We start from the raw sequence: 23452 nt of genomic DNA, 5'->3' as shown, positions 1-23452 counted from the left end.
TAATTATCTTCAGTTCTTTGGTCGAATTATTTCATAAAGGCTGCAAACGTAGAAGAACAACATTCGAGGGTTGTTGTTTTATGCTTACATAGTATATAAAATATTTTCGGGTATTGAACAATTAGACTTACACTTATTGAAGTTTCAACCTTGTTTATGTTCTAAATCTTGTTTCTTTGCTCTCAACAATATAATACCACATACACTGGGCACTTCCAGATGGCACATTTCCCTTTTCGTCCTTCCCCCAAATTTTGTGCTGCGCAATAGTAAAATGAGTGAACTCGCTGAGGAAACTGTTTGAACTACTCGAAAGGGCGGGGTATTTTCGCGTTTATCGATTGACAAATACATTGCCCAATCGAAGAGCTGAATTTAGCTCGTATCCACGGCCGTTGCTAGGAAGTGACGTTGGAGGAAATTTCATCCCCACCCCGCATGTGAGAGCCTCCACCGAACCACGCGCAGCAAGAACGAACCGGCTGCTAGTGGTAACAACGTCACCGAGGAGCAACGAACCTCTGACCACGGCGAGGAAATCGGAGCAACCCGTAAGTGACCCCCTTTTGCTATGCTGGTAAAACAAAGTTTTGGGTTTTCTCACCCGTAGATTAAGCGGGAGAAAGTTTAGCTATAGCTAACGGGCTAGCGCTAGACCGCGGAGGATATCGCAGCTTAACGGTCGCTAGCCTGTGTAGCATAGGTAGCTAGCTAAGCTAACTGGGCTCCCTGGCTGTTAGAAAGAGGAGAGGCCGCGGTTCGTGGTGAGATGAGGTGGATAGCAATCGAGCGAGGAAACTTTAGTCCTGGCTCTTGGGTAAGCGTCTTATGCTGATTTCTAGCATTTTCGTGATTTTCTTGGTTCACTCCGAAAAAATAGTCATGCCGAGGTGGCACCCTAACGTTGGGCATGAATCTTAAAATCTGCTTGCGTTCACCATCTCGAAGCAGCTGACTTAAGCTATGGACCTCGCTGGTGTGAGGTGTGATGCGAGCTGACTGCTGTCTGGCTTCTGAGTTCAAACTGCTTCCCACCAGGTCCTGATACGATACAGGAAAGATGGCCGACGACCCCAGCGCAGCCGACAGGAACGTGGAGATTTGGAAGATTAAGAAGTTAATTAAAAGCCTTGAAGCAGCCAGGGGGTGGGTATAATTATAGCTCTCTTAGTCATGACATTTGGATCTCCGTTTTCCATTGACAGTTTCGTACAGATTTCCTCTGTAACCCCTTCCCTGTGCCAGCCACATGCTGATGACTAGGTTAACAGCTAACATGCTAACAGCTGCTGAACATGGATTGCTAGATAATATGACAGAGAGACGGGTTTATTTTTACGATGACATACTTTGGCAAGAAGCAGAGATTTTTCAGCACCGTGCTTCTAAATGATGGTCCAACTTGGCGAAACGTATTCTGCAGGGGCGAATGACTATAAAACGGTCTCTAAATCTGCTAGGGTAGTAAAGCAGTGTAATAGCGTGTCGCCTATAACCCATTTATGACGATTAACAGTTGCTCAGTAATATGTTTGAAATGTGTTTCAGTAGCGTTAATCTGTAGTGTTGACGTTTTTGACAGCTGCTGGCTCAGTGGGCTTCTTGAAAACATTTCAGTGTCGTGTGATGGACATTATAAACACATCATAAACGTTAATGGGTAGCGTCTTCATCTAGACGCTGCTCGGTCCTCTCAAGTATACCTTTATTGTGCAGTTATGAAGGATGCAAAGTTTGTGTGGTCTTTCAGTGCTTTTGTTATTGTTCGGCTGTTTTGCTACTGTTCGGTTTTCTACGCGTTTGGTCAGAAATATAATTACTAGTTTGCTATGTATTGTGAATGTTACCAGTACGTGACCTGGACGGTTGTTGTTTGTTTGTGTAACTTCCAGGAATGGCACCAGTATGATATCGCTAATTATTCCCCCTAAGGACCAAATCTCGCGTGTGGCTAAGATGCTGGCTGATGAGTTCGGCACAGCGTCGAACATAAAGAGCAGAGTGAACAGACTGTCAGTTCTGGGAGCCATCACCTCAGTTCAGCAGAGACTCAAACTCTACAATAAGGGTGTGTGTTCATTCATCAATGTTCTCAGGCTGCCATTGATTAGTAGAGACGGTGTGGGATTATTTGTCCCTTACTGCCATTTTTAAAATGACAGCCTCTTATGGTGCATCTTTCCTTATAGGGTATTATGACCATGATTTGTGTGTCCTTTTTGTTTGCTTTGGTTTAATATTTTTCTCATTGTCTTTATGTAGCACAAATGTATATCATAGAGCTATGTGACTGGTATTTGTCTGCAAGTTTTGTGTATATGTGCAGTGGTTGTTACTACTTACTGTTACTTCTCCACACATTTGGCCAGCTGTGTCCAGTAGTGTCCTTTCTTGATTCATTTGTTGTTATCTTTTTGCAGTGCCTCCTAATGGTCTGGTGGTGTACTGTGGAACCATAGTGACAGAGGAAGGTAAAGAGAAGAAAGTAAACATCGACTTTGAACCCTTTAAGCCAATCAACACGTCCCTGTATTTATGTGACAACAAGTTCCATACAGAGGTGAGAGATTAACTGTATATATTTCCTTTGGAACAGGAAGTTATACTGACGTTTATTTACATTTCAAGCACCAATGAATATACGAGTAATCTAGTGAAAGTATTGTAGTTATTTGTCCACATTCCTTATATTAAATTCATGCTCAGTTGTCCGGGAACTATTGAAGCACTTTAAACATAATGTAGTTGAATATACGCTATCTCAGCCTTAGAAATTAGTGCTGAGCAGAATATTTTATGAAACCAGAACCAGAATCAGCATCGTAGGTCCAAATCAGAATTTGTGTAACTGTTGTCCATCTTCAGGCCCTTACTGCACTGCTTTCGGATGACAGCAAGTTTGGTTTCATCGTGATAGACGGCAGCGGTGCCCTCTTTGGGACACTGCAAGGCAACACGAGGGAGGTGCTACACAAGTTCACCGTGGACCTGCCCAAGAAGCACGGTAAGACCCTGCCATTTGCACCACTCAAAGGTTGCCCGTTGTGCCCCCTGTCGCCTGTGTGTCCTCATGTACTCCATGTCTCCCTCCCAGGGCGAGGAGGACAGTCTGCCTTGCGGTTTGCCCGTTTGCGGATGGAGAAGAGGCACAACTACGTGAGGAAGGTGGCAGAAACAGCCGTGCAGCTGTTTGTGTCCAATGACAAGGTCAACGTTGCCGGGCTGGTCCTCGCTGGATCAGCCGACTTCAAAACCGAGCTTAGCCAGTCAGACATGTTCGACCCGGTATGTTCCTTTGCGTCTGTCGTGTTCTGTCGGTCATTTTGTGAACCTTTTGACTCTTTCTGATGGTTTGCTCTCCTCACACACCTGTTGCAGAGACTACAAGCAAAGGTCCTAAAATTGGTTGACATTTCCTATGGAGGAGAGAATGGATTTAATCAGGCCATTGAGCTGTCTGCAGAGGTGCTGTCAAACGTCAAATTCATTCAGGAGAAGAAACTAATAGGTAACAAACCTGAGAATGGATGCAAATGTTTTGACACCATGAAAGATTAATGCTTCTGTTCTCAAAGAATGTGTGTGTCTTTGTCTCTCTTGAGGGCGCTACTTTGATGAGATCAGTCAGGACACAGGAAAGTACTGTTTCGGGGTGGAGGACACGCTCAAAGCACTGGAGATGGGAGCCGTAGAGATCCTGATCGTTTACGAGAACCTAGACACTATGCGCTATGTCCTCCGCTGCCACGGAGCAGAGAGCAGTGCGCCAGAAAATGGTACGAGCACCAGCGAGCGTGCCCACTCTGTTTCTGCCTCTCTCTCAGTGTCTCTCTGACACCTCTATCTTTTCTCTTTCTCTATCTTCCCCTCTCTCTGACTCCCCCTTTTTTCTCTTTCTCTGATCCCCCCCCACTCTCTAACCTCCCTTCTCTGATGTCATGCTCTTGCTCTTCCTGTCTTAAATGTGAGGATCTAGGAGGTTCGTTGATGTCTTTTTTTTTTTTTTTGTCCTCTAAATTAGATGAGAAGACACTATATCTGACACCAGAGCAGGAGAAAGACAAGTCCCACTTCACAGACAAAGAGGTGCGTCTCCTTTCCGTTCGACTTGCATTATGAGGATGTTGCACACTAATAAGGTGAAGTTGTGTAATTTAAAAAAGAGGAGAATCTCGTATCTTAAGCATCTGCTAGAAACTGTTTCTTTTGGTTCATTGTTCATTAGGAGATTACTTGCTTCCTTTATCTACTAAATTTCAACAGAATGAGTATAAAGTAGTTTTATAGTTATGGCAAAAACATATGCCAGAGTGTTCAGTCCTTGTGGGTACCTTTTTAAATAAAATCAAAGGGTCATGGATAGTATTTAAGAATTTACCTTGAATACTTCAGTAGAGAAAAATAGATTACTATTACTTAATAGATTTCCTATTACTTAACCCTCCCTAATAAATAAATAACCTACTTATTATTAATTACTCATGCATGCACATCTGTTGAGTAGTTGGTTGTATCTTGGCATGCCTCAGACAGGACAGGAGCACGAACTCATAGAGAGTATGCCACTGCTCGAGTGGTTTGCCAACAACTACAAGAAATTTGGAGCCACCCTGGAGATTGTGACGGACAAGAGCCAGGAGGGTTCTCAGTTTGTGAAAGGCTTCGGCGGTATTGGTGGTAAGGGCTAACAGCAACATGGTTTTAATTAGTTTCTTTTCATTCTAGAAACCCTTGAATGGCTGCAGAGTGTCCATGGATCATTCTTTTTTTTATTTCTTTGTTTGTTCTAGGCATTTTGCGATACAGGGTGGATTTCCAGGGCATGGAGTATCAGGGTGATGACGATGAGTTCTTTGACTTGGATGACTACTAGGTAGTCTGGACTGATTAATGAAGGTGAATTTTCCAAGTAAAGGATCTTCCCTCTACCACTCAGTGGATGACAAGGGGGTGAGGGCCAAAGGGGGCGAATCGGCGAAAAAGGAGCTTGTGATGGGAGCGGAAGAGTAGTAGTATCTACATGTATGTATCCCTGACCTTACAACACAGTGACTTCATCTCCTGACCAGCTGAAGCTGCAGCAGACTTCCCCGCCAAGTTTGCTCCCCACCGCCACACCATTAACACCTCACAGCGACAGTACAGACATGACACCCGTGTTTGGCCCCGCCTCTGCTCCCAGTACGCATGCCACCAGGACCTGCCCCCTCTCCAGTCCTGCCTTCTTGACAACCCTGGCCCCACCACCGCTGTATTTTGCAGAGGTTTATGGCATTTATTGATTTTTCTTTTTCTTTTTTTTTTTATATCCTCGGTGTATGTGGTAAGCAGGAAAGATTAAATTGCTGCTGCTTACACAGCCACCTGAAGCGCAATACCCAGAGCCTGTGTTTCTTACTGTCAAGTTTAAACCACCCCTTGTTTCTGCTGTAAGACAGTGTGGCGGGGAGGATGCTGTAAATCTGTATGGTGGTGAAGATGCACTCTGAGCCAGCTCAATCTTCTGCCGCCTGTCTTAGTGGACCTGACGGGGCTCTAAGATGCCTTTGAACAGAAGTACCATCACATCGCTGGATCTCTCATTTCTGCTGACTGTCTATGTAAAGACGGATGTTTTATTTTGGCCTAATCGGGCTTCAGTAATGTGCACCTCTTTCTTGCTTTAGCCCCTGGAATACCCCCATCCTTATATATACCTATTTGAGTGCCTGAACTGTGGTGTGTGTGTGTGTGTGTGTGTGTGTGTGTGTGTGTGTGTGTGTGTGTGTGTGTGTGTGTGTGTGTGTGTGTGTGTGTGTGTGTGTGTGTGTGTGTGTGTGTGACATGATGGCACAATTCACCAGATTCTGGACCTGCTGCCTTCTGATATTTTACTGATCTGGACATGGAGTTTGGAGCTTGTAAACAGAAGCTGGTTTACGGACTGAAGTTTTACACAGGAAGCCTGGTGGAGTACTGACCACGGTGGGGGTGCGCCAAGTTCTCTTGTACTATGACCGTATGGATGTGGACTTCGTCTCCAGGTTCATCCCTGTGCCTGTATCTTTCCATTTTAATTCCTCTGACACCAAGCCCTCCAGTTTGCCCATATGTACAGTGACAGAGGAGGGATGTGACACAAAGAGAGGCAAGCAGTGCGTGTAGGACCTCATCAGTGACCATGGCATGGTCTTACTTGGATATCAGATTTACTACGAAGCAGGCCAACTCAGCGATGTAGTATAAAAGGAGACAACATATCACAACAAAGATGCTCCCTATTTTAACAAATATTTTCTGTATTTTCCCATCTCCTTCCTCAGTCCATCAATATTTTGTATAAATCATTTGTTACATGAGGTCATGGATATTAAACATTCTCATTGTTTGCAAGTGTGTTTCTGTGTGTTGTCTGTTTTTTATGTATGAAGAAAATTGAGCATTACATTAGCATTTGTGGCTACATGGGGTTGCTTTAAATTGATTACAACAGAGTGGTGTGTTTTGCTGAAAATCGTTGGTGAAGTTGATAAAATTTATGACCCTAGTTACTTGTACGAATTTTACATAACATCCCAGTAATTACCAAGTATGTGTGTGAAGCTTTTCAGTTTTAGATTGCAGTTTATAGTATGATGGAATGACTGGCGTGGAAGCTGACTGCTTGGCAAGCGTTTAATGGCATTTAACAGTTTCGTCACTTAGTGGAAGCGTCGATCATTGGTGCTAACCTTAGTCTCTACGTTGGCAGCAGAAGACAAGAGCCAATCGTACAGCAGCTCGCAAAGTGAGCAGCGATGTCTTTGTACGTTCACAGCCAATCAGTAACTTCGGTTAAAATATTCTCCCGCCCCTTTCACCCCTTATCCTATGACGTCGTCTCAGCTGCGGGCCGCCGACGCAGGGCTGGGTTTCCATTTTTGATGCGAGTTTCGGGAAACAACAATATGGAGCCGGACATGGAGGACAAAACGTTAGAGCTCATGGTAAGTCTTCGTTACTGTTTAAAACCAGTTATAAATCCGTCCACATTACTCAAGTAGTTGTGGACCGAGTCCGTCCAATTCTCCGCGGTATCCAAACCAAGTAGAACTAGCTAACTGGCTAAGCGTGGAAACATCGACAGAAGGAGAGGAGACAAATAGCCAGCCAGGGAGGGCCTTGTGTTTTAATCGCTAGATAGATGCAGAGATCTTGGTAGCTTTCGAGTTTTCACTGGAGCCATGTCTTCTGGAATAGGTAGCCACGACCATTCACAGCATATGAGGCTGTTGATCCAGTTTGTATATTTGTTGATCTGTGTGCGAAACGGTTCGAGGAGGAGAGGGTACTGCGGCGTCGTTGTCGTGAGGGAGAGCCCGGCTGTTCACGCCGAGTTAGCCGGCTGGCTGACGGTGTTTCACTGCGGCGTCGCTGCGCCACAATTGACGGTCTCGCCTTGATTTTTTTTATACGCCGAAAGATGTGGCTCATGTACAGTAATGATGTCCTGATTGACGTTGTCATTATGCACTGGCTCTTACTTTAGAGTTGATTTGGAATAGTCTGTTGGAATTGTGTCTTCTTCGTGATCGATGTGGCTACAGCAGCTTTGAAAATTGGCGTTTAAGATGCGTAGAAGGAAGTAAAGTAGCTAACGCTATCTAGTTAGCTTGCTACCTAGCAGCTAACCGGTCACTGTGCAATGCATGCTGGCTAACCTGGCTAGCTGAATTGCTAAATGACGTTGTCTGGATGACCTGAAAATAAATATGTAGATAGCTCTGCAAGTATGGTAAATTTATTGTTGACCTGTCAGTAAATAAATGCATTGGCTCATTGAAGGTTGTCCATTGTAAATAACTATAATTTCTTTAGCTAGGGTAGCTAGCTAGCTAGCTAGCTAGCTGATGCACCGTAGGAAATGGGCAAGGATGCTACCCAACTAGCTAGCTGATTAGCTGGCCTAAGTGGTTTCGTCAAATCGCCGCTATAGTAAGGCAGCCAATAGGTCATGCATCTAGCTACATAAATGGTCATTTATCTGATGATGTTCACAAAGCTAACATTTTATTCTTTGAGTATTTGAAAAAATGCAAATTTGTAGTTTTGCCTGTTGATAACGGTGGTTTTAAGCAAGAGCATATTTAAATGTAACTGTGGTGGTTTTAGCTCTCTAACATTTAGCTATTTAATGATACATTAATACTGAAATTGGTGTTTAAGAGGAAACGTGATATCAATTGCTGAATGGTATAGCTAAGTTACGCAGAGGTTGGATATAAAAACATTTGAAATGTTTGGCGAAAAAAAATATCTCCTAATCAGTATGGATCCGTTAAACGCAGCATCACTTATGGTCGATATCTATATGTTATCCGCTCTGTCAAGGGTTTTGCTTCCTGTTGCCATGGATACAGTAAAACGTAGGAGTACCCGCTATTGAGTTTGTTCAATCAAGCTTAACATTAGTAAAGACTGAGGATTTGTTTGTGTGGTTGATGGCCTCTTTTGAATTACAGTATGTGAAGGCTACAGTGTCACGTATTTCCCCAGTTAGGCTCAGGCATACGCAAGTGTTCTGCACCTGCTAAGGTACTATAAGCTTTTTGTCAGCTGATGCTGGTAGCCTGATATTTAGTACCTTTTATTGTTTTGTTTTGTTTTTTTTTATTGTCTTGGAGAGAGAGAGACAGACAGACAGACAGACAAGGGTGTCATGATTCTCATAAATTACTAATCCATTGTTCAAGGACCACCCCAAGCAGTTGAGATCTCTCCCATATCATAACATGTGTTTACTGTGTGATAAAACTGTAGAGAACGTGTTACCAGGTTGATGTGTGTCAGCAACATAGTAGAGTAGAAATGTGGTACTGAAGAACTGTACTGGGGAAAACTTAGGTGTGGGCTGACCTCTGTTTACACTGAATGAATCACTGAGTCCCCTAAAGGAGGAATTTGTCACTGTAACCAAAATCTTTATTTCCTACATATCCTGGGATGACATAAAAACACATTAGGTGTTACCTGCCACTACTTGACATGCATATATCCAAAAGAATTAGTGGTGCAAGGCCATAAGGAGGAAAAAGCAAGTGCTACAGAACATGGTGGTTGCTGCAAACGGGGTTTAAGAAAACAAACACTCAAAGAGGTGTTTTAGTCAGCTGTGTGCTTTTCCAGCTGCTGCCACTGTTGGTTTTCAGCAGGCCGTCCAGTGGGAGCCACTGAAAGCCGCAAACTAAAGTCATGTGTCGTTTCTGGCTCCCTGTGTGTCGGGACACAGGCGCAACCTCTCAGCCGCCACTGTTCCGCGCAACGAACCGTGGCATGTGGAGAGTGGCTGATGGTGAGCACGCGCCCTTTTGCTCCTCCTGCTCTGGCCTCAAGTAGCTGTTGTGCTGTTTACTGCGCACAAACAGCTGCACAAGAACAACATGCTCAGCCTCCTTATATTTACAGTAGCAATAAGAAATGTAACATGACCAGCGGGCTACACAGTAGTATAATAGATGTCTGCCTGGGGGCTGTGAGGTCCTGGTGCCATTTGTTCAGTGTGCCTCGGTTCGTACGAGCCATGGGCTTTGCTGCATTGTCTTAGTTTATCCCAGTGTTTATTACGAAAGAAATGTGCTTTGCTTCTCCTTCAGAACACTTCAGTCATGGAGTCCCATACTGGAGATCTCTCCCCAAAGACCACCACAGTATTTAAGGTGAGAAGTGTGCCCTATCTGTTTAGCAAATCTACTGCAGATACGTACTTAGTTAAGTAGATAAATATACTTAGTAAAGTAAATATATTATGGGTTATCTGTAGACCCTGTGTGCATTTAGATGGTTTAATTTCTTCTTTATTTGCTTTATTCTTAAATCAGCTTTGTTAATGGCATATTGCACAACTACATAAGAAGATTGTGGATTTTTCTTTAAACCAGTAGCTTGGGGTAGTTCTCCTTTTGGATTTTTCCCAGTACCAGTGCTAAAACGATACTTCAGATGCTTCATTAAATTTGGCGACACAATGGATTTAAATAATTAGTTGCATGTCCCAGTGTATTAATCTTATTTGGTGGAAAAACAACTATACTTTAGACTCTTTAGGTATTTTAACCATGTTTAAGGTACTAGCTGGAGATGATGGCAGCGTGACTGCTTCTGTTGCCTGTAGTATCCCTTTCAGAGCACCAGAAGGCAAATGTTTCAGTTAACAGCTCAGGCATTCAAAGGAATATTTTGGCCAAAAAAAAAATAATTCAAATTTACATTTTCGACTTGCTCAATCCACCAAGACATGTTTTGTGGTCCAAATTGTTTGTTTAGAATGAAAGTTGCTAATTATAACACACTGGAAAGTCAGTTGCAACCCAAATAACCTTCGTGAATACATAAACAAAAACTGCATCCATGTCTTAATTAAGGTCTCACAGACTAGTGGATGTTTTTAGGATGCAGTATGACTCGCTGTGGACTAAAAACATTACTGCTACAGGCAGTGACCTGGATGTGGTAAATGGAGTCGATGTTAGCCACTAGACTTTGAAAACCAACTGGACTTCTTTTATTTCAGTCACTAATGTAATGTGATGACACAACACTCCCTTTTTATGCCATTGTGAAACATTTGCTTTCCTGAATCCTTTGTAAATATACTGACTCTTAGATTAATTCTCAACTAGAGAATGATATCTGTTCTCTGTTCAAGGGTTATAATAGTGCTGCATTTTGGGTTTTTATTTTCATTGTTTAAGTAACTGTCTCCGTGTTTGCTGTTAGATCACCAATGGTCCTCTGACGGGGTCGCGGAAGAGGCCGTCGGAAGGGAACTATGAGAAGGAGAAGGATGTTTGTATCCAACTGTTTGACCAGTGGTCAGAGGCTGACCAGGTGGAGTTTGTGGAGCATCTGATTTCACGCATGTGCCACTACCAGCACGGCCACATCAACTCCTACCTCAAGCCTATGCTCCAAAGGGACTTTATCACAGCGCTGCCAGGTATATAGCTCTCGCTCTCTCTCTCTCTCTCTCTCTCTCTCTCTCTCTCTCTCTCACACACAAAAATGCATATAAGGATTAGCATGTTCTGAAGAGAAGGTTTGGCATGGGGCTGGGCAATATGATTAAGAAAACAAATTTCTGTGTTTAAGAGAAATGGCGATATATGATATGATGAAAACCTTAAGAAAGTATAGTTTAAGTATCAGTATTTATTTGTAAGACCAAAGAGTATGCTGTATTTGCCTGTTCTTCATGGTGTTTCACTGACTTGGCAAACTGCAGTGATGTAGTTTGAGGTGGTGAAATCATTTTTGTATGCTGCTGCCTTTATTTGCAATGTTATCATCACATGCTTAGCACAACACACTACTCTATTAAGCCTCATCCCTCCAGAAACCAAACCATTTCCACAAAACCGACCCACAGATTCTTTTTATATATACAATTAAATCTACGCCACTGGTCTCGTTTTCCTCTATTGTTGACTTCAGTTCTCATTGAATTAGACATGAGTAAGCATGATGAATGTGGTGAAAATTGCAACAGCAGCATACCCTGCATACAATGGTGGCCAGTGAGGTGTGTTTTTGCCCGAGAGAGAGACATGGTGTGTGTAGTGTGAATTATATTTTTGCTCAATTCTCTTCTCTTTATATATGCATCAGGCAGCTGCTTAGTTTCTAACAAAAAAATTGTTTTTATTACAATGTCTTATAATATGTGTATAAATATATTTTAAAGGGTTAAAATCATTTGTGTTAAGACAGAGCACTGCTCTTTAAGAGACATAATTCATTGGTTCGTGCATTCTTTATCAGTCTGCTTTACGTGCTAAAGAGAAAAGTCCATATATGATCTGCTCCAAGTAAAAGGCCTAAAGCAGTGAATATTGTAAAATGACATTCATACACGACATTGTATGATCGGTAGAGACACACTTCATGTTTTGGAAGTGTTTTTTGCTCTACCCCTGATAGCCTCCGTGCCTTCAGCGAGGACAAGCCTGATTTTCGGACAGTCGCTCCTTGTGTGGCGGTCACTGTGATGCCTCTGTCCCTTTTTGTCCCTCCGACATGTGCGCACAACAGCCCAGGGCCTGGACCACATAGCAGAGAACATCCTGTCGTTTCTGGACGCACGCTCGCTCTGCTCAGCCGAGCTGGTGTGCAAGGAGTGGCAGCGCGTCATCTCCGAGGGCATGCTGTGGAAGAAGCTGATCGAGCGCATGGTGCGCACAGACCCGCTCTGGAAGGGCCTCTCTGAAAGACACCAGTGGTGAGCAGCTCAACGCCTCTGAACGGTTCCGATTATGAGCTTGCTTTGATATGTGCACATCAGATCTGTGAAACATCTTTCCCTTCATGCATACTGGCCTGTCTCGTATAGCTTTCAGATTCTCCGTTTCAGGCCCACAATCTCAACACAGACCCCTGTCTTTTATTGCTGTTGTGCCTTCTTTCCACAGGGAAAAATACTTGTTCAAGAACCGCACCACAGAAGTCCCTCCAAACTCCTACTACCGCTCTCTTTACCCCAAAATCATTCAGGACATCGAGGTGAGCATGGCGGTCATCAGTTACTCACGTTTCACATGCTTGGTGAGGGTTTATGGGATGAAACCCTGATGCTATAAAGGATGCCTTTGAACAAAGTAAAAAAATCACAATTCAGTCACAATTCAGAATTTGTCATTGTTGCAATGCACTTTTCAACATGTAGTACGTAGACAGTAGGATAACTACAGACTTAACTTTGTACTGTATACTTTTAAAGAAATGTTGCGTGTTTTTGCCACTGTTCCCAGACCATTGAGGCCAACTGGCGGTGTGGAAGGCACAACCTCCAGAGGATCCAGTGCAGGTCTGAGAACAGTAAAGGAGTCTACTGCCTCCAGTACGATGACGACAAGATCATCAGCGGCCTCCGAGATAACTCCATCAAGGTGAGAGCGAGAGAGGGCACACACACGGCACCCTTTTAGCAGTTCAGATGGGTTAACTGGCTCATATGTAATGGCAGCAGAGTAGAGCAGATATGTTGATGATCTGATCGAAATAAGTGTATTGTGGGAATCTCTGGTGTGGGCTGAGTTCAGTTTACATGGACTGAATCACTGAGGCAGCTAAATGAGGAATTTGTCACTGTAATTAAAGTCTTTACTTCCTGTATAGCTCAGTATGATGACATAAAAACACACTGGAGGTTACGTGACACTGTGTGTCCAAACGTATTAGTGGTGGAACGGGGCTAAACAAAAACCTGAACACACTGTTCTAGTCAGCCATGCCAACACAGCCCTCTAGCGGCTGAGACCACGATGTAGTGAAGGCCATCTCAATCACTATAGCTGGTTGTGACTGTGTAATGTTGGTTTAGGGGTCATGCCCTAAGCGTCCGGCTTGGCTGCATTGCCTTGACAGGAGTTGGATGTAGATGCTGTCAGTCAATCAGGGTTCAGACCTCTTTATCATAACATTATCATCATGTACTAGCCATGGAGCCATGGGTTTGTGTGTGTCTTATGCGATGGCGTAGCTAGTTGCTACTCCATTTTTAGTTAAGCAGTGTGAGCTGAGCTTCCAGTTGTGTTGAAGGTGATTAGTTTCACGTTCAAAAGGCCCCTGTTTCAACTCTTTGATTTCATGTAAATGAAACATAAGTACGGATTTGACCACTTTACTGTAAACAAAAGCAAGTTGCAAGTAAAGAAAGGCTTCAGTACACTCAGGGCTATCTGAGGCATAACAGCAGTGTACACACAGTCAGAAGCATGTTGGCCTGTGTTCATTAGTGCATATCTGCACCTAAACAGCTGTCAAACACTAGGACTCATCAAATACCAATAAGGATATTTTTAAGCTCATCTGGCATTGCCAATATCCGATCAGTTTTGGCATCTTTGCTTTAACGTCAAGAATGCAAGCGTATATTTTATGGAAATCCAACCCTGGTCTACTTCTATAGCTCTCTTCTCCTGCAGAGTTTAGTTCCTGCCCTAATCTTCCACATCTGGCTCCGATATTCACATCGGAGATCATAGGCAATGGAACCCCCTCGGCAGGAGCTTGATCCCAAGGATATTTCCTTACACAAATGTTTCATGCTATTCGCTGTGGGGTTTCTTACTTTCTCTTTTTGTCACTGAGCAATAATCGTCTATTATTTTGCCATTATGTAAGATGAAAATGGTGCTGTAGGTATGGTGTTTTGAATTAATTAGATACCTGAATAAAGAGATTTTTATGTTTGTGTGTAGATCTGGGATAAGCAGTCGCTGGAGTGTTTGAAGATTCTGACGGGGCACACGGGCTCTGTGCTGTGTCTGCAGTATGACGAGAGAGTTATTGTTACCGGCTCATCTGACTCCACTGTCAGGTTAACTCAGCCTTTCTCCATCTGCCTTTCTTCCCACCACTTGAAATATCCTCCACCTAGCACTACCCTTTGCCCTCTGCCCCATCCCCTTTGCCCTTCCTTTTCCTCCCTCCCTCCCTCCCTCCCTCCTTCCTTCCCTCCCTCTGCACCTTTTTAACCCTACTCATCTTTCCTCATTTCTGGCTTTTGTCTGTATCTCTATCCTTCGCATTCCTTCCTTTTTTACTCTTTGCCCGACCTGCCAGCCTTTGGTCTCGTTGGATTGCCTTGCCTTGGCTCTGCTGTAATAAGCCCCCCCCCCCCCCCGCCCACTCTAGGGTGTGGGACGTGAGCTCGGGGGAGGTGCTGAACACGCTCATCCACCACAACGAGGCCGTGCTGCACCTGCGCTTCTGTAACGGCCTGATGGTGACTTGCTCGAAGGACCGCTCCATCGCCGTGTGGGACATGGCCTCTCCCACCGACATCAGCCTGCGCCGCGTGCTCGTGGGCCACCGCGCCGCCGTCAACGTTGTCGACTTCGACGACAAGTACATCGTGTCTGCCTCGGGGGATCGCACCATTAAGGTCAGCCAGCCCTCGTGCCTGTGTCGCCCAATCCGATTCCGCCGGCTGCCTGACGTATACAGCAGGGGGCGCTGTAGGGCAGTGGTGTGCTTTTGCCCTGGCCAAGATGCTCCCCAGACGGCAGCTCTGACAGTCTGCGGCTGGCCAGCTTACCCCGGCTGGACTGCTCCCTCCCCGTCTCCTGCCCCTTCTGCCTCCCAGACGCTGGAGTTATGGGCAGCTGGGATTCCAGGAACAGCCCTGCGCGAGCCCACCCATCACTCCGGGACACGTGCCAAGTTATCCTGCTTGGGGAGGGGGTGAAAATAGTCCGCCACTCTGTGCTCCCACCCTCTGAAAACATTCCCCAAACTAATGAAACAAAGCAGTCAGGATGGGTGCGTGCATGCCTGTAGGTGTGTGTGCGCATGCATGCATGCATGCGTTCATGTTATCCCACCCTGCCATCCACCCTGAGTATCATAAACGGGTTTTCTGTAACTGAGGAATTGGAGTTGACAATTCGGGCGCCTTCGTGTAGCCAGCCTGTGGTTGCCGGGCGCACTGAACGCATGCTTGTGTGTCTGCAGGTGTGGAGTACAAGCACCTGTGAGTTTGTGCGCACCCTAAATGGCCACAAACGCGGAATTGCCTGCCTGCAGTACAGAGACCGGCTCGTGGTTAGTGGCTCCTCAGACAACACCATCAGGTACGTGCGTGTGTAAGTGAGTGCGAGATGGAAAACTGGCTATTATAAATAAATGTCTTGTTCTATGAGATCTGACTATTCATCTCATTACATGTTTTTGTGACCGTGTCATTTTGAGTGTAATGAAATCACTCTGGCTTACAAAAGCCCCGCTCTGCTTGATCACTAACGTGATTTATAGTCTCTGGCCCTGCACTAAATTTAATATCTGTCTCTCTTTACCCCCCTCCCCCTCCCCCGTGTGTGTGTGGGTGTGGGTGTGGGTGTCTACAGGCTATGGGATATTGAGTGTGGCGCCTGTTTGCGGGTTTTGGAAGGCCATGAGGAACTTGTCCGCTGCATTCGATTTGATAATAAAAGGATCGTGAGTGGGGCGTATGACGGGTACGAACCCCAGCCTCTCAGCTGCACCCTGTGCTGCTCAACTCCGTCTGCCTTGTGAAGCACAAAAAAATACCCTCGAAGATTTGTAAACCATCTGCCATAAATGAATCTCAGTTTAGTTGAGTAGGTGTTGGGTTTTGTCATGTGTAACATTGGTTGGGGGGGGGGGGGGGGGATGTAAAGCACCCGTACTCTAGATTTTTAACAGAAGCTCCTTAATGAGACGTAGGTTTTAAAGTGCTCTCTGTCCTCTGAGGTTTACATGTGGGGAAGGGTAATTGTGTCTAGTTGTGGTTTTTACTCTGCCCGTGCACTTCAGTTCCACTACTGGAGCTGCTCCACACTTAATTAGCTAGTGAGGTGAGTGAAGTGTCGGAGGGAGGGAGGCCGGCCAAACCCTACTGGGGAAGAACATATTTGCTTATTTTTGCATATCTTTTTTGGTAGCAGATAATTTAAGATTTTCTTTTACTGGTAATCTAGTAGTAATACACAAGAACCTGAGTATAAATAAGACAAACAAGGTCTATGATTGCTAGTCACTCATTGTCCATTAGGTTACATGAGATTAGCTGTATTATGTAAAGGTTAGAAATTGCTACTGCCTGCCGTTTTAATGAGGATGTGATGTAGGTTTAGGAATTGAATGTGGGCTAATGGCATTTTAATGGTTCAGTAGTGCTTGATTGCACACATAATGACTGCTGTTGTATGTGTGTGTTTGGGCAGTAAAATTAAAGTGTGGGACCTGCAGGCAGCGCTGGACCCAAGAGCCCCGGCCAGCACTCTGTGTCTGCGAACACTGGTGGTGAGTGGTCAGGAGAATGAACACGCACACAAACCCGTAACAGCCTTAGTCTTCCTGTTGTACTGCATTATTACATGTGATGACACTGCCCTCACACTGACACAGGTTAGTTTGTGTGTGTGTGTGTGTGTAGGAGCACTCGGGACGTGTGTTTCGGCTTCAGTTTGATGAGTTCCAGATCATCAGCAGTTCCCATGACGACACCATCCTCATCTGGGATTTCCTGAATGTGTCAACTAATGGACAAATGGAAGGGCGATCGCCATCCCGCACGTATACCTACATATCCAGATAGCAGGTAATGCATAATTACACACACATACAGATGATCACATGACAGGAATAATGTATGATGAGCACAAGTGCATTCCTGCATCCTTTGATGCAGTATTACTGAAATACCTTACACACTATATGATGAGAATTGATAGTAATTTACAAACGTGTGTGTGTGTGTGTGTGTGTGTGTGTGTGTGTGTGTGTGTGTGTGTGTGTGTGTGTGTGTGTGTGTCATACACAGGGTGGCCTTGGAGGCGTGTGGAGAGCATGAGTGTGTGTGTGTGTGTGTGTGTGTGTCTGTGGGGACAGTCCTGATGACTGAGTCTCTGTGGTAGTGTGCCAGGATCAGAGGTCAAGGAACGCCACCCCTCTAATCCCCTGACCCTCCTCTCTCTCTCTCTCTCTCTCTCTCTCTCTCTCCTCTGATTTTCTCCCCCCCCCCCCCCTTACATCTTGAGCACGCACAGACACACACACGTACGGCCCTGCTCCTCTCGTTTTCTCTTTGCTGAGGAGATGGACAGAGGGATGCCATCGAAAAAGAGCATGGAGCTCCACCCCCATACCCAGAGTGATGATTTCCTTAACCACGCCCCTGGGCCCACGGACTATATATTTGTTTTTCTGTGATCAGAAGGAAAAAAGAATACAGTGGAAGTTATTCTCTTCCCTGAAGACTGTATGTGCATGAATGAACGATGGGACAGCAGAGCCGGTCACTCCCTGTTTGTCTGTCTTAATATTTTTTTTTTTTATTTTATTTTATTTTTTTTTTTTGGAAATTCTTTTCTTTTTTTTAATTTGGGAAGTCTTTTCTTTGTGGTATTGTACTAATAACTGTAGTTCTCTCCCTTTTCAAATTCTTCCCCAACATGTCACTCTGTCCCTCCATGTTCCTACTAGCTCTAGCTTTCTCTGTCTCTTCTTCTCTCCCAATATTTCTCCATCTTGGTCCCTTTTGCTGTTTGCTTGTCTAGGTTCCAAATGACCCATAACTGATCTGAATCTAGTTGTAAACAAAACTGTCTTGTCTGAAACTGTGTTGTATATTAAAGATTTTTTTAAAGAAAAATTATTAAGGAGAATAAAGTAAATTGACTGTGAAGTAGTATTAAGCTTGGTTACTGGTGTGTGTGTGTGGGTGTGTGTGTGGGTGTGTGTGTGGGTGTGTGTGTGTGGGTGTGTGTGTGTGTGGGTGTGTGTGTGTGGGTGTGTGTGGGTGTGGGTGTGTGGGTGGGGGTGGGGGTGTGGGGGTGTGGAGAATGAGGGAGTGTCTAGTGCTGCTTCTGTACCAGCACAGGGGGCTAGTCTGCTAATGTGAAAAAGTCTATATTAAAGTTTTAAAATAAATGGCTGGGGGTGTTAAGTTTACTTTTGAATAAACTTTTTAAAATTATTATTTTTTTTTTTTGCAATGGCAAATGCTTTTAGTTAAGGCTAAAGTGGGTAATAAATGCCTGCTGAGTGAGTAAAGGTAACCTGGATATAAAGGATACTTTAAAGGCTGTGTCGTGTTAGTCTGTGAGTGGTAGATGTTACAGGAACTGACTAGCACTTATTGTGAAGACTGTATAGTATGGCTTATCAGTAGTGCAGTGGAACACTAGAGCTCTACAGGTTCATGTCTTATCTCTTCCTTTCTCCTTTAGCCACTATGACTATTTTGGGTACAGGTTAACACTAGGCCTACAATAAATAAGATTTTCAATCAGAAATCCCTACTGACCATTTTTAATTTTAATACTAATTTGTCAGTCGCCCCCCCCACCCTAAGACCCCAATCATTTTCACATATTTTAGAAGCTGCAAGTTTTAATGCCCTTAATGATCAATAGCATTACTGACCTCATTTATAAAAAAAAATACAACCCCAAATGATTTATGTCTGTTGTAAATGTTGTCAGACTGAGAGACTTTGGTCGTTGTTGTCTCATAAGGCAAATTACTGGTTTTCCCACTATAAACTTTTACAAAAAAGCTGTTTTGCCAGGTGGAGATGAACCAGTTTTGATTGACACAATCTAAGGAATGTGTAAGTAATACAATGCTGAAATCATAAAAACAAACAAATAATGCCACATTTCAACAAAATAAATATATATTTTTATAACCTGTATCAATATATTTAGTCTTTTAGGTTTAACTTCATGCCCACTAACAGTGGGAGTGGTGTAACTGGTTTTAACTGCATGTTGGCCTTTATACAAGGTCAAAGATGGAGAAGCAGAGATACCTGTCAGGTTCAGTAAGTAACGTACATTCATCTGGACCTCAGGGGTTATTTCACAACCTGCTAGTACTCAGATGGATGAAGATACAGGAGTGTCTTTGACCTCTGCTACTGGACTGACTTACATTATTCAGCAAAAACTGGGAAATGTAGTTGTTCTCTTAAATACCCTCCATTGCTGGACATTCTTTTCTGAGCCATCTGTGTCTGATGGGTACCATGCAATGGTACTGGCTGCAAGCTCATACATTCCACTCAACAAAATATGTGTACAACAGTAGCCATGCCAAACATTATTTGGTGCTATACCGCTGTGCTAAAAGCAAAAAAAAAAAAAGACCAAAATTCAGACTCTGCAAGCGTTGTTATTCCATCCTGTGAGTTATAGTATCTGTAGAGTGTTCCATTTAGAGAACTAACTGTATGTCGTACAGTGCTCTGGGCCGCGCTTTATGAAACAAAATGTCTAAATATCGCATAGCAAATACCACAAATGGGTCACCTAAATGTAGAAGTTGTATATTAAAAAAAAAAGTGGAATTAATCCTCGAGAGATCTCTGAGGCATGATTAATGTAAATACTGTACTTTTTAGTCACTGGGGCTCTTCTTGTTCCTCTAAAGCCCTTTAGTTGTTGAAGCCCCAAAAACTGGGCCCAGCACATGCACTGATTCCTGATGGTAGGTTTCACTCGTGAGCCTCCTAATCAGGTACACAGCATATCGGCATGACCTGTTGCTCACCGCCGAACTTAAACAGCATTTAGTCTTGTCTCACATCAAGTGCTTAGTGTTTTGTGTTGAATACTGTACTGACTTTTTGCAGTGTGGTGTTTTCAGTTATTGTCATTATTCGCAGCGCTGGCATTGGCTACATTCGGCTGGTCTTTTTTTTCATGTCAGAGGAATGCCAACATGCCAGTGCAGTTGTCCTATTGATTATTATTTAAAGCGGGAATATTACTCATAAAATTATGCAATGCTTTGGGGCAAAGATGCAACAGATTTTAGGTTAAAGCTGACTAAGCTGACATGTTAAATTATGCACACACATCCGCCACAGTACTTTTCACCGGTGAAATGGTCATAAAGTGTGCTCATATCAACTCATATCAAATGTCTTTCACTATTATTTTTTTACTAGCCTCTACAGCAGTGGACACCGAAAAAATACTCTTATTCTCGAAGTGCTGTGTGCCCTTGTCAGAATTCATGAGTCTCAGAGTTTAGCTCCTGGACACATGCCCAGCTGTCATTGGCTGAAATAGTTTCGATAACAGAGAGTTTAGTCTTGCTCCTCCTACGGCCTCGACCTCTACCTGGAGGTGTGCTTGTGGTCCGGATGAAACTCTCTCAAACATGGGCATCAACTGGAGAAGAGCATCAGCTGGCTAGATTGAGTTCTCTTCCACGCCGGGGGTGATTCGTGCCTCGCCGTACGTTACGGCTGCGTGTGGGGAGGGCCGCGGTTACCCCGCGTCCGCCGACCCCTCTTGCCAATGGTGGTGAAGCCACAGTTCTGAGGGCCGGGCTGCTCTCCGGGGGGGAAGCGCTTCATGAAGTGCACGTCTCGCTGGTTGGCCCGTGTCTGTGGCCCCCGCCGTGGCCGGCCCTTCTTAGTGAAGCCCATGTACCAGCCTGAATAGTGCGCAGACATCCAGGCAGTGTAGTTGTTCTCCAACACCATCTCCACAAAGACACACTCATCCATCCTGCCACTGGCCTTCTGTGGGTGCAACATGGATAAAAGAGGACATCCAGAATTACTTTGGTCAGGAGTGTGACAGTGGCTCAGGGCTCAGTGACATGCATCAGCATCGTATATTTCACCATGGCAACAGAGTAAAAAGTCGGAGAATAATTAATGCGATGGAATTAAAGGAATACTTCACACAAAACCATTAGAGAGACTGGCACTGAAGTAAAACCACTGGGGATCATTTGGTACGTTCTCACTTATGCAACACTAACTAGGCTAGGGAAGGCAGTTCCTTTTATTAGCACTCTCTGATAGTGAAGTATTCCCTTAATGTTTACTGTAATGTTAAAGTCACTCACCCTCCCCACCAGTTTACCCTTGCGGTTCATGCACAGGTAGAAGTTGGTTTCTTTGCCTCGAATTCTCACCTGACTCCCAAAGGTATCTGCCTCCACAACAACCTGGGCTGGTGAAGAGACACACACAGACAAGGATACAGACGGGCCAAGGATCTGCTCGAGTTGCCTTTTTCAAAATCTCTGCCAGAGAAAATATTGCCAGAGAATTTTTTGTTTTTCCAGGCCAAGACACAGGCAACTCCCTATCTGCAACTATTCATTTCAATCGGTATTAGTCATCTAGGCTAATCGACATTAAGAAAAAAAAGTTTCACCGGGTGATGCCATCTTGACAACTTCAGTCTTCACTGGCCAATACTGCATACACTGCTCCCTTTCTTTCTGTCTTTCTACTTTCTCAGCTGTCTGATCAGGATGACTGATAACACTTTAATCCTCAGCAAACTTTTCTCTGGCATTTAATTTGTATTGTAGGAAATACTTCAGCCAGTTCTTTGTTGGAGAGAGGGACTGATTGCCATGTGATTGTTCGTTTAGCCCTTGAATTACAACGAGGTCATTTACAATCGATACCTACTCTCTCCCCAACATTTATCCCTCTCTGTTCTCTATTGTGGTTGGTCTCTGCCCTTCAAAGGAGACAAACAGGCAAATGCAGAATCCATCTGCTGATCAATAAAGGGGACTTTCAGAATCACTGCCCTTGGCTGTATCCCTTTCTCCTTCTTACCCTTACACTGTGTATTGATAAAAACCACTTTGGATTAAACCAAGTACATTTCATTACAGTGAAATAAACATTTGCGGGTTTATGCCCAAATTCTTCAGGTAAATCTGTGCACTGCAGATGTTCTTACCAAATTTGTCCCCATCCTCTCCCCTAGCCAAGATTTTCCGGCCGAGGACCTGCACGTGTTTGCCACTGGTCCGGCTGTACAGCTGGTATACTCTGTGATGTTTTCGGCTCAGACTGTCCCTTGCCCCTGTCTGATTCTCCACATGTGCCCCGAAATCAACATTATCCACTGCTAGCACCTACACATAGCATAAGGAAAGCAAATTGCAATTAATTCATTTATTGTCATTGCCATTGTATATTTATATGGGTATGTCACAGTTTATTAAAACCCACCTGCAGTAGGCCACACAACAGCAGTAAAATCTGGACACATCTAACAGGACAGAAAGAGAGAATGTAATTGTGATTGGTGAGAAAATATGCTCGTCAGCTGGTAAATGTTAGCGATGAATTAATATGTATCACTTAATGTGAAAATAAATCAATTTCTTTGCATTAACTGTCTGATATGCACTGTGGAGAAGCAGCCACATTTAGGTACAGGTGTATGAGAGTTTGGCCCTTGCTCCGTGATCTGAGCTGATATGTGAAGAAAGGCTTGCATGAAATTAAAAAAATAAATAAATAAATCACAGAATAAGCTGAATTCAGATACAAGGAGCTCTGGCATTAATGTTTGGTGAAACACAGATACACCTGACAAATGGCATACTGCATTCGTCCTAATTTCGCAGGACTACATTTTGCGCTGGTCATAACTTCAAAGTCGTTCTACAAGACTAAATTATCTCAGGATGATACGAGTTGCGAGTGCACTGTAACTTACATGGCAAAAACTGAAGGAAGGTTGCACTGCATTGCTCGAGCGCCACAATCGCTCCAAAAAGTGAAATTTCTGCGCCGGTTTGACATCGAACTGGAACTGGAGCCAACGCTCGACATATACCCAAGCGAGCATCTGAGCGCTCGTCAAAGGATTGCTGCTGAGTGTTCTCAGAGACGAAACGCTATTCGGTTGAATGAGACCAACTCCTGCGTAGGCATAACAGGTGAAACCCACACGTTGCTTTTATAAATAATCCGATTTGTAACTTCACTGTCTTCAGGTCACTGACAATAAAAGGCATTTTTTAAGGTTTTAAATATCTGTTGAGAAAAAAGACAAAAATACCAAGACACCCCGCAGTTATACCATAAGAGCACCACACAGAATTCAGAAATAAAACGATATGGTGTACTCCCAAGAATTCCCACAACTTAGGTCTTTTTTACTGTCGTTGCTAAATGCTTTATAGTTTCTCCCTTTTC

At 44.0% G+C, this 23452-nt stretch overlaps 3 protein-coding genes across 6 annotated transcripts; 2 read left to right on the top strand and 1 right to left on the bottom strand.

Annotated features, from left to right (window-relative positions):
* The first annotated feature begins 444 nt into the window (after positions 1 to 444).
* etf1b (eukaryotic translation termination factor 1b) lies at positions 445 to 6372 on the top strand. 2 transcript variants are annotated; one of them, XM_027030681.2, is made up of 11 exons: positions 445 to 551; positions 1039 to 1146; positions 1893 to 2068; positions 2421 to 2560; positions 2866 to 3004; positions 3095 to 3285; positions 3379 to 3508; positions 3603 to 3776; positions 4022 to 4086; positions 4530 to 4677; positions 4791 to 6372. In XM_027030681.2, exons 2-11 carry the CDS (start codon positions 1061 to 1063, stop codon positions 4871 to 4873), a joined length of 1332 nt encoding a protein of 443 aa, XP_026886482.1. In that variant the 5' UTR covers positions 445 to 551; positions 1039 to 1060; the 3' UTR covers positions 4874 to 6372. The 2 variants fall into 2 exon arrangements, with proteins under 2 accessions (XP_026886482.1, XP_026886483.1); XM_027030682.2 differs by lacking the exon at positions 1039 to 1146.
* A 443-nt stretch (positions 6373 to 6815) lies between these two features.
* fbxw11b (F-box and WD repeat domain containing 11b) lies at positions 6816 to 18163 on the top strand. Of its 3 annotated transcripts, none has more exons than XM_027030678.2 (13): positions 6816 to 6965; positions 9612 to 9674; positions 10735 to 10954; positions 12046 to 12232; positions 12423 to 12513; positions 12762 to 12899; positions 14214 to 14332; positions 14650 to 14899; positions 15469 to 15587; positions 15861 to 15971; positions 16701 to 16779; positions 16913 to 17077; positions 17517 to 18163. In XM_027030678.2, the coding sequence occupies exons 1-12, from the start codon at positions 6903 to 6905 to the stop codon at positions 17072 to 17074; spliced, it is 1602 nt and encodes a 533-aa protein (XP_026886479.1). In that variant the 5' UTR covers positions 6816 to 6902; the 3' UTR covers positions 17075 to 17077; positions 17517 to 18163. The 3 variants fall into 3 exon arrangements, with proteins under 3 accessions (XP_026886479.1, XP_035391269.1, XP_026886478.1); XM_035535376.1 differs by having other exon boundaries at positions 6817 to 6965; positions 17526 to 18163; XM_027030677.2 differs by lacking the exon at positions 17517 to 18163 and adding an exon at positions 17300 to 17507 and having other exon boundaries at positions 6817 to 6965.
* A 2557-nt stretch (positions 18164 to 20720) lies between these two features.
* On the bottom strand, positions 20721 to 23042 carry fgf18b (fibroblast growth factor 18b). The gene is made up of 5 exons (XM_027030683.2): positions 22971 to 23042; positions 22478 to 22517; positions 22203 to 22380; positions 21346 to 21452; positions 20721 to 21013 (listed from the first exon to the last, which is right to left on the bottom strand). Exons 1-5 carry the CDS (start codon positions 23000 to 23002, stop codon positions 20729 to 20731), a joined length of 642 nt encoding a protein of 213 aa, XP_026886484.2. The 5' UTR covers positions 23003 to 23042; the 3' UTR covers positions 20721 to 20728.
* Between the last annotated feature and the right edge of the window lie 410 nt (positions 23043 to 23452).

This window comes from Electrophorus electricus, chromosome 17, assembly GCF_013358815.1.
Source record: "Electrophorus electricus isolate fEleEle1 chromosome 17, fEleEle1.pri, whole genome shotgun sequence".
In the NCBI taxonomy this organism is placed as follows: Eukaryota; Metazoa; Chordata; class Actinopteri; order Gymnotiformes; family Gymnotidae; genus Electrophorus; species Electrophorus electricus.
Note: the sequence above shows the minus strand (reverse complement) of the source record. Positions and strands in the feature narration are given on the sequence as shown.

Excerpts from the sequence above, each read along its gene's own strand:
- etf1b (XM_027030681.2), top strand. The coding sequence starts at position 1,061 with ATGGCCGACGACCCCAGCGCAGCCGACAGGAACGTGGAGATTTGGAAG. Across the intron at positions 3,509-3,602 it reads TCAGGAGAAGAAACTAATAG|GGCGCTACTTTGATGAGATC; the intron begins GTAACAAACCTG and ends GTCTCTCTTGAG. Across the intron at positions 4,087-4,529 it reads CCCACTTCACAGACAAAGAG|ACAGGACAGGAGCACGAACT; the intron begins GTGCGTCTCCTT and ends GGCATGCCTCAG.
- fbxw11b (XM_027030678.2), top strand. The coding sequence starts at position 6,903 with ATGCGAGTTTCGGGAAACAACAATATGGAGCCGGACATGGAGGACAAA. Across the intron at positions 10,955-12,045 it reads CTTTATCACAGCGCTGCCAG|CCCAGGGCCTGGACCACATA; the intron begins GTATATAGCTCT and ends TGCGCACAACAG. Across the intron at positions 12,900-14,213 it reads TCCGAGATAACTCCATCAAG|ATCTGGGATAAGCAGTCGCT; the intron begins GTGAGAGCGAGA and ends GTTTGTGTGTAG.
- fgf18b (XM_027030683.2), bottom strand. The coding sequence starts at position 23,002 with ATGCAGTGCAACCTTCCTTCAGTTTTTGCCAT. Across the intron at positions 22,518-22,970 it reads CTTCCTTCAGTTTTTGCCAT|ATGTGTCCAGATTTTACTGC; the intron begins GTAAGTTACAGT and ends CTGTCCTGTTAG. Across the intron at positions 21,453-22,202 it reads AGAGGATGGGGACAAATTTG|CCCAGGTTGTTGTGGAGGCA; the intron begins GTAAGAACATCT and ends TCTCTTCACCAG.